Here is an 8,994-nt window from a genome sequence, read left to right on the forward strand (position 1 = left end):
TATATATATATATATATATATATATATATATATATTCACACAATGCGGTTGTGCAGGTACGTGTGTCCGGTTTCGAATTCAACGCGGTGAAACTAGCATCTATAGAAAACCCCAGGACGATAAACTGCATTTGGTTCGAAGGTAGATGGATGGTCAAACCTCAGCTGTCATCAAACAAGTCAAATATTCAGGGTGTTTATTATGTCTATGAAATCATCTATAGTCCTGTACGAAACCATCCGCAGATTTATCAAATCAATCGTGGGTCTCGAGAATCCACCAGTCGTTTAATGAATACCCCAAAGGAGAACCTACCTTCCATTAAGCTCCGGTGATGGGAGACGCTGTAGGAGATCAGAGGCCGTGAGGTAAAGTTGGACGCAGCCGGTTTTAGGGTCTTCGCGCAACAATGTGTACTCAATCTCGTCTCCCCATTTTAACGTGTGCTTCCTTCTTGAATTGAGAGTCCGATAGAGGTAAATGAATTGTTTGATGCCTTCCGTTTGTATGTATCGAGCGTGCTTCTTTGTCTCATTCCAGTGCAGAGGAGTACCAGATGTTAGTAAGCCCATAGTGGCTGAAAAGAAACACGCGCAGTTCAAAGAAACCATACACAGATTAGAAACAAACTGAATGGAAAGAGGACTTTGGCACGACGTCAATTGAGACTACGTAGGTCGTGAATCAGTCCGTTTATCACCTCTACGCCATGTACCAGGGGTGCGGCTGTTCAAGCTGTTCTAGTTTTGGTCACGGAAGAACGAGGCAAAGTGAGATACATAGCAAGGCATTGGAGGCGATGACATGATCAGTTGTATCATATATTGTATACTGTATTGTAATGTATATTGTTCCCAAGGAACGGAAAACCAGACAGCTAAGCACTGAATACGACAGCTTTTATTTATAGGACAGCTGTTATTTCGACATTCCCATCAGACCGGATGAATGCTTCCGATGGTCAAACATCTACAGATTTCCTATGTCCTCTGCACGTAGAGGTCACATTTCTTATCCATAAAGAAGGTCATACTGTGCCTTAGACGGACAAACTCACACCACACCGGTCACAGGTTAGCAAAAACTCTCCCGGTTCTCCCGATTCGAGAGGTAATCTCGTCTTCAGCTAGTCCACCGGAAATTATGCAACCGACCAGATAAAAAAATTTACCCACCACATCGGTTGGCTAATCTGAAAGCGTGAGATTTGAGTTTGATTCCAATCAGTCTTGTAGTCACACGTCACATTTCGCAGGCGTGAAACTCATACCAAACGGTGCAGCAAAACTGTTTAAGTTGCTTAAAAGGACTTGCGTCTTTGAAAGAGCTGAACCAAGAGAAACAAAGTCGTCCGATTTCTCAAACTATGTGCGAACGTTGCAAAGCATTCGTGAGATTTTAGAGACATGCAGAGAAGTTCCAGATAGTACGTCATTAACTAAACTAGGCAGCACTAGTGTCAGAAGACAGTCTTATCTTACATTACTGGAGATGGTAAACTCAGGAAAAAGCTTGTCGTATACCCGTACATGATAACAGTTCGCGCACACAGTTCTCATGAACTAACGTTCCATCTGTTTGGAATTATTTCACTAAAACCCGTCTTCTTTTGGCCAGTTGATCGGATAAGCTGAAACAAGGTGCGCCTATTGCTTGTGACAAAAGCCCTCACTCTCTGCTGGGCCTCCACCCAGAGTTCTCCTTCATTCGACAGGTTAGTGATCATCCGGCGTGTGAGGGATCTACGTGGACCATCGTAGTCCGTTGGTATGGATTTCTGACAGCAACATGATTTGCTGACCTCGATGATATATGGCGTTGCAAACAATAGCGAAACAATAGCGAAAAACGGCGTCCAAAAGAAGAGTAGCTTTAATCCTATGCACTCCCATTCCCATTTGGTAAGCTGTATTAGCACTGTCGATAGTGAGATAGATGAACTTGTCACATGAATTCTAAAGGCGACAGGTGCGTACACAGACAGTGGTTATGTGGAAACGGTCCGTTAGTGGTTCTCCAGGATAGTACAGCGTCCTATACTGTGGTGCGGTGGTGAGGCCAGACCTTTAAGAAATGAGGATCTTGGATCTGTTGGTAATTGATCAGGTGGCTGTTGATCTGTTCGCCGAGCTTCGCAATTGATTTGCAAACGTTTCGTCACCATTCGAAGAGACATCTTCAGTGCGCTGTTGGTTGGATCTCTTTTATTTGTTCATCACCGGGTATATCTTTGGTCAGTACAGGACTGCATCAGTAAACACGCAACGAGGCGAAACAAAACGAGTCCTAATTGATCAGCGGGTGGTTCACTTAATGACTAAGTCCTCAAAACAGGCACGATAGAATCCACGCAACCTCCCTTAGGTTGGCTGAACTGTTGAAATAAGCGGTCACAACCGTTGAAAATCGGTTCGCATAAAATCAGTACCGAGCAGAAACACAGCGATATACTATCCGATTGTACATCTACTCTATCGCGCGTTCTCGAACCACCAATCATCGAGAAAACGCAAAGTCATTCTGAGAGTAGGCGACTTATCGTAGTTCAGCTAAGAACTCAGAGTCTCGACCATAGGCAGACACTGTTATCTAGTACTCCATTAATCCCGTTATTAATGGAATTCAAAACAATGCGAAAAAATTCTGCGGACTATTCTGATGCTTTTTGTAGTCCTGGTGGGTTCAGTTTGCTCCAACTGCCATCTCAGTGCATTAGTTCGCGTATAACACTACCTTTCAACGACTGCTTCTGAAGCCGTATATAACTCACATCACATAATGGCAATGTCACAGTCCTCAGAAATAATTTTGGCGTTACTTGACGTACGAAACCGTCGTCTTTTTTCGTGCACAATGAGTCTTCTGATGTCCAGTAAATACACTGGCTGTATATATGATAACGGCATTGTATCCGAGTGTGTTCTCTTTAAGTTCAATGAAAATTTATTGAATATATTTGCAACTGAATCCCGAGGCTCCACATGCATCGCATGTTATACGGAAGAATCCTAATAGATCCTACGCTACCAAGTATTCTACAAGCATATGAGCTCACAAATCGATTCGCAACCAAACTGCTACCCAAGGTAAGTAATGTTTGTTCCATACTTTAGACAATGCCTGATAACCTACAGATAGAGCGAAACAGATGGCAGTCGATGGAGTTTGGAAAATAGCCCCATTCTACTGATATACTGGAGGAAAAGAACGTTCACCGAATTATTGGTTTGTGTTCACATGAGCTGGCATGCACCCGGCGGAAAACACGACCCAGCTACTGTCAAGTTCTAGCGTCTCATCTTAAATTCCGGCAGCTCGAGTTTAGCCAGTGCAGCTATTTGCACCCACTTTACCTACCCGATGAATTTTAAATTTGTGGGATAAAAGCTAACAGGACGGCGAGACGTCCATGGGAGATGTGGAGAAACCAAAAGTCACATAACCAAAAGTCACAAACCAAACGTATGTACATAGAGCCTCCCGTGACACAAAGCTGAATTGCACGAGCGCATTGCCGCTGTTTAATCCGTTGCCTGACAATGCTTCTGGGTAGATTTCAGCAGTCAGTGCCCAACTCTGTGGATGATGCGAGGCGGTTGGGGCAGGTTTGAGAAAGTGGCGTGTACCTATTCGATTTGAGATACTAACACTTTGGTGGATTTGGTAACTCTAGTGAGATGTACTCTCTCGTTTTCACTCCTTAGTTTGCTTGGTCGTTTTTCGAAAATACTCTGCCGTAAAAGGCTAGGAGAGAAACCAACGGTGTCTTGCATGTATCCTGGGCTATTTTCCCGTTTCAAGTGAGGCATTTCGTTAGCAAAGAGCAGGCTGATTACTGCATTATCTGGACCTGAAAGCTGTATGGTTCAACAGATATGTAAGTTATCTTCAAAGTATAGGCGATACGAACGAGGCTTTATTTTATCGCCACAACCACCAGATGAGCAGCCTGAAGCACATTTTTATTATGATGAAGCGTTGTGGATGGTCGTTATGTTTGAATACGTCCGTTTTTTCTATAGTTCTGACTCAGTGGTTTCATACAATCCATGATACTGCACCACGCTGCGCTGGCTGACAAAGAACGTGGAGTAACTAGTCCACGTAGGATTTTCTCCGGACCGTTGTGTGCACTGAACTGTCAGCTTGTCATTCAATTCTTTTAGAACTGGGATATAATTTGTTGCTGAATTGAATCTAAAATCCGTAAGGAGGTGGGCATGTGATTGAGCACCCAGTATCTCCTTACTGGACAGTTATTTTTGAACATTCTTGTGACCACTAGTACCCTCAAATTCGTGATTCTAGAGCGTAGGAACTAAGAAAATTACTCAGCTATTAAATCAGTGGACTTCTTGCAACAATTCATTTTACTGACAAGATATCAAGGTAAAGAGAAATTACAAGTTGGTTGTACGACGTAAAGGCATCTCGTCCAAGGTAACAGATAGGACTAGGATGGATCAGATACCACAGTAAAAATTGATCACTCAGAAGGGCAACAGACCATTGAAAGTGAATTCAAAGGCTCACAAATATCAAACATATTGTGGTGATGAAAATGAAAACTGCGCCGATAGTGATAATGTTCACCAGCAATGTGGCACATGTGCGATGTGATGAGTTGTTTATATTCCGAGCAGGCCCTGGTGATACATGCTTTGATAAGCCACCACATGTGTAGGTTTAATAGTATTGAGGGTCGTGGTCGAGACCTCCTGACGGATTTGGCGCACTGTCAGGCCTTAAGGTTCTTTGGACCGTCAATCTAACCGCCTAAAGCAATGTGCCCGAAGTTTGCCCACTCCTTAGAACTTTCCCCGGCAGGTATTCTCCTCTGATTTGAGGATGCGTAGCTTGTATTTGGAATGTTGTCAGACTCCGATACACCCATCCAGTACTCATTAGGACACTAAAAACGATTGACAAGATATCGGGCACGTCGTCATTCTGTTAAGTTTCACCCTGCCGCCTCTAGACCGCAAATCGGTCGACTAGTTTGTGCAGCTACTGAGGCGTACGTATAAAAGCTTGCAGTCCATATTCAAATACCGCGTGTGCGCCAAAAAACGACAGTCGGCGAAACATGTAGCCAAATATTTTGGAGCTCTTCTGACGGCCCACAGTAAATCGGTGGCATTTGCATACATCTTGTCGTAACTGTAGATGCATTCAAATCACACACAACTGAAAATGTCTGCGATTTGATAACTTAAAGCTTTGGATGATTACAACGGCTTCGCCTGTAGTTAAACAGACCTCTGACCCACCATTTTATGGAGATAATCCTTTAGGAGAGAATCATTTTTGAAGAATTCGTCAAAAACCGAAGATCAAGGATTTCGAGTTTCCTTAGGTGCCCCGAGCTATGCGTGAATGCTAGCTGGCCTACGGCTAAAAGCTTCATCATCATTCGTGGTATCACGAGTATGACAGTTAGATCAGGTTAAAAACGCTTGAAACCGATTGGGTAGCCATCGTTTTCAACAATCTAGCGATTGTTACCAAACTTTTTCGAAAACGCCAGTTAGGTGTTTGGTGGAAACCGGCAATTTATTTCCTTTCAAACCGATTTTAAATCCAGTACATGAATGGGCTGAGAAAGTACTTTTCAAAATGTCCTTGCATACGAAGTGAATAAATTCCAGCACTTTACAGTTAACCTTCATCCATTTTTAACTATTCAGTGTTTGCAAGGAGAAAGAACATTCAGACTATGGCGGAAATTTAACCGGACAGCAGTTTTACTGGTTCTCGCGTTCATTCTGTCCATCAAGAAGCCATGAAACGGTTGAAACAATTTAGGCTCCGCAGGTCTGAATTTGGTGAGCAGTTGCGTATACAGCTCCTACAATGAACCCTCAGAATCTAGGGCCAACGCCCCATTTTTCTGTGCCGACTGAAGATTTCCGACATTTTACGAAACCCACATCGTCGTGGTACCAAAGCCCTGATATTGTTGAAGAGCCGTACGATTTATGTTTAAAAAGCACCTTTCCATTTTACCTGCAACTGAGGTCAGGCGCAGAAGACAAAGGGCCTATGGTTTTAAGCAATGTTGCGTTCGAAAATTGGTTGAAGTAAGGTAGAATTCCATTCAGCCAACGGCTGTCCTTCCTCCGGTGTGTTCGAAAACCATGGTCGTGGTCTGGTAATGTGCTGAGGGAATTTTGGAGTTGGCGCGAGTTTTTCATCCGGCCCAGGGTAGGGTTCTCATCCAGGCCTCAGTTGAGAGATTGTTAAATTCAAAACCCAAAATCAGATTTCACCGAGCCTGTCAGTTTCTTTGCTTTCCGCTCAGACCCGCCCGAAAGACCTTGCTTAGCGCGCTCGTCTAAATTTTCATCGTGGTTTGGTTCTTTAGATTACACTGGATGTAGCTTTAACAAGCTGAAAGGTGGGGATAATGGAAGGCAGTGAACCTACGAAAAACGCCCTGCTACAAGTGTGCTGCTAATGTGCTACATCAGTACTGACTGAGAGATGTAATGCGTGTGTTTGGGGTGGAAGCAAAAGAAATATTACCCTGTACCTTGTAAACCTGAGACTGATTGCAGAAGCAGTGTGTGAAGCACCTGTGATCTGTGTGCAGAAACCTTCAAGCAACGAAAGAAAAAGCAGGGAACTCCACAGTGTCTCTTTACGTGCTCTTTTAGCCACGCATCAAAAGTGTGTCCGGCGATAAAGGGCTAAGTGTAGAGAGCGACTGACCGGACCCATATGGAACACCGTAAGCTGCGAGAGGAAGAGGTAGAGTAATGCAAGCACATAGGCCCAGGCTACTCAATAGCAGCGGGCAAGGTTAAATTTCTAGGGCGATATTAGTGGGCTACCACCAGTTTGTCACCGAGCAAAGGCAAGATGATTGGAAATGTCGATAGGATTCTGGTTTGCCAGTCGAAGATAGCTGACGACTGGCCACCTATAACGTTCAACTGAATGGGGGAAGTGTCATCCACGGACCTACATTCGACAGTATCAAACAGAGACCTGAACTGAAGAGTTATTCCGAGGAAAGATGAGACACTCGCTTAGGTTAAAGATCCCGAGGTTGTTGGGAAAACCGTCCCAAGAGCAGTACACATGGGAAAACAACTAGACTGATACATGGCCGCACCCGTGTGTACTAATCGATAACCCAGTGGAGCGGCGTTAATAAAGTGGACTTAAAGGTTGGACAACACTGCTCGGACTATGCGATCCGATTTAGCACCGGACGATCGCGGACCGTTCTGGGCCGTGGAGCAGTTTAACTCAGGAAAGTCTCATGGGGAAAGGAAGCTTTGGAAAAAGGAGGACGCTCCTGAGGGGGCCAATGCAGTAAAATAAAGGCCCAACACCGAAAGCATAATCACTACGAAAGGAAATGTGCAGTACCTGATTAATAAAAGGGATAAGCCAAATCACTGGGTCAAGTCCTGTCGATGATTTGGCGGGTCTAACAGCGGCTTAGTTGATGAGAGATGCGGAGACACAACTAATGCTAGTTGGGTTTCTGTGCTCGAAATGTGAACGGGAGCTGGAACGAGGTGGTGAGATGTTACCTCCAATCTTTAGACAGAACCGCTGATAGTCTTGCTAAGATAGTGGGTTTCAAGATGAGGCGAGATGACTCAGTGGTTAGAGCACGAACTTACTGACCGGAAGGTCCGTGGTTCGACCGGTCCCTGGTCCTCAACCACTCCTGCCTAGGTTACTGCGGAAACTATGCTGCCGATGGAGAAGGACAGCAGCTAAGCTTAACACGTTCACCAGGTCACTGGGATGTTACAGAACCGGGTCTCTTGATTGAAATGATTCTTCGAAGGACCACAGGAAAATCCTACGTACATGGCAGCCCAGAAACTTTTAACCTCCAGTGAGCACCGGAAGCTTCTGATATAACAATATGCAGCAGGAAAGCCAATTCACTCGCGCTTATTGCTTGGAAGAAAACCCCCCTACGAAACACTGGTTGTAAGGCAGAACGAGGCTTGGACGATGCCAGAAAGTAGTGACCTCGATAGTGACTAGAATTACTTTGAAATCAAGTCTTATGTGATCAAACTCTTTAATGAAAAAAGGTTATTGGTCTCACCGGAGCTTCGCCGTTGTTCGACTGCCAAGTGAGAGCGTTGGCAGATATGCGCATAAGCAAAGATACACCAGATGTTTAGATGTGCAAAGACAAAAATTGATGTAAGCCAATGAAAGTAAAAGAAGCGGGCACGCCGGCATAGTTCAAGGCTCTATCAACCTCAGGCTCGAGCGCTGTGAAAAATTGTTTATCCTGGTTACTCTGTGTGGTAACGTTGTGGTTGGAAACCTCAAGAGGACAGTCACCAGCTGAAATCTTCTCCTGTGAATGAATCTCTTCAACATTCAGAACCGAGTGAACTGCTCACCAGCGACCAGTTGAAACACCTGATTATGTAGAATCGCGATATCCGAACAAGGCTGAATAAACAGTAACAGTCGGGGTGAGTCGAATGCATCCACTAAAACCCCGGAATCTTGAAATAGCATTGGCATCCCATTTGCGGCGAGCTCCAACATCTCTGTCGAAACCACGGATGCTCCGCGAGTTTGCAACGTTACGACAAAGTCGTTTAAGAAGGGATGATGTTAACACCAACCACGCGGTTACCAGTCGGCCAGCTTCGCATCAGTGATTATTAACGGAGATGGGTCGAACTCCTGATCCATATCTCCTGCCCTCTACGTCGGTTCTATAGTCGGTATTTCCATGAACCATTGTCACCAGTGGCCTTTGGTCGTAGCCGCACCCTTTGATGGGCAGTGTTGCACTACAAAAGTTTTCGGCTCTCACTTCAGCTCATTTCTTCAACAAGATCCCGACCTTTTCATCTCGGTGAGGAAGATCTAGGATAGTCAACCTGAACACTAAGGACGAGATGGCTCGTTGGTTATAGAGCTAATTTACTGACCGGAAGGTCCGTGGTTCCAACCCGACTTCTGCATCTCGACTCCTGTATGGGCTTGGGCAACCTGGCA

General features: G+C 44.8%; 1 protein-coding gene across 1 annotated transcript in view; it reads right to left on the bottom strand.

Annotated features, from left to right (window-relative positions):
- T265_00014 (hypothetical protein) overlaps positions 1 to 6,618 on the bottom strand; it is a gene marked incomplete at both ends in the record, with an annotated part of 39,775 nt that extends 33,157 nt beyond the window's left edge. The window contains 2 exons of the mRNA XM_009163671.1: positions 316 to 577; positions 6,533 to 6,618. Coding sequence (XP_009161935.1) covers positions 316 to 572 — 257 coding nt within the window. The remainder of the gene's footprint in view (positions 1 to 315; positions 578 to 6,532) is intronic.
- Between the last annotated feature and the right edge of the window lie 2,376 nt (positions 6,619 to 8,994).

The sequence above is a fragment of the Opisthorchis viverrini genome, assembly GCF_000715545.1.
Source record: "Opisthorchis viverrini unplaced genomic scaffold opera_v5_1, whole genome shotgun sequence".
In the NCBI taxonomy this organism is placed as follows: Eukaryota; Metazoa; Platyhelminthes; class Trematoda; order Opisthorchiida; family Opisthorchiidae; genus Opisthorchis; species Opisthorchis viverrini.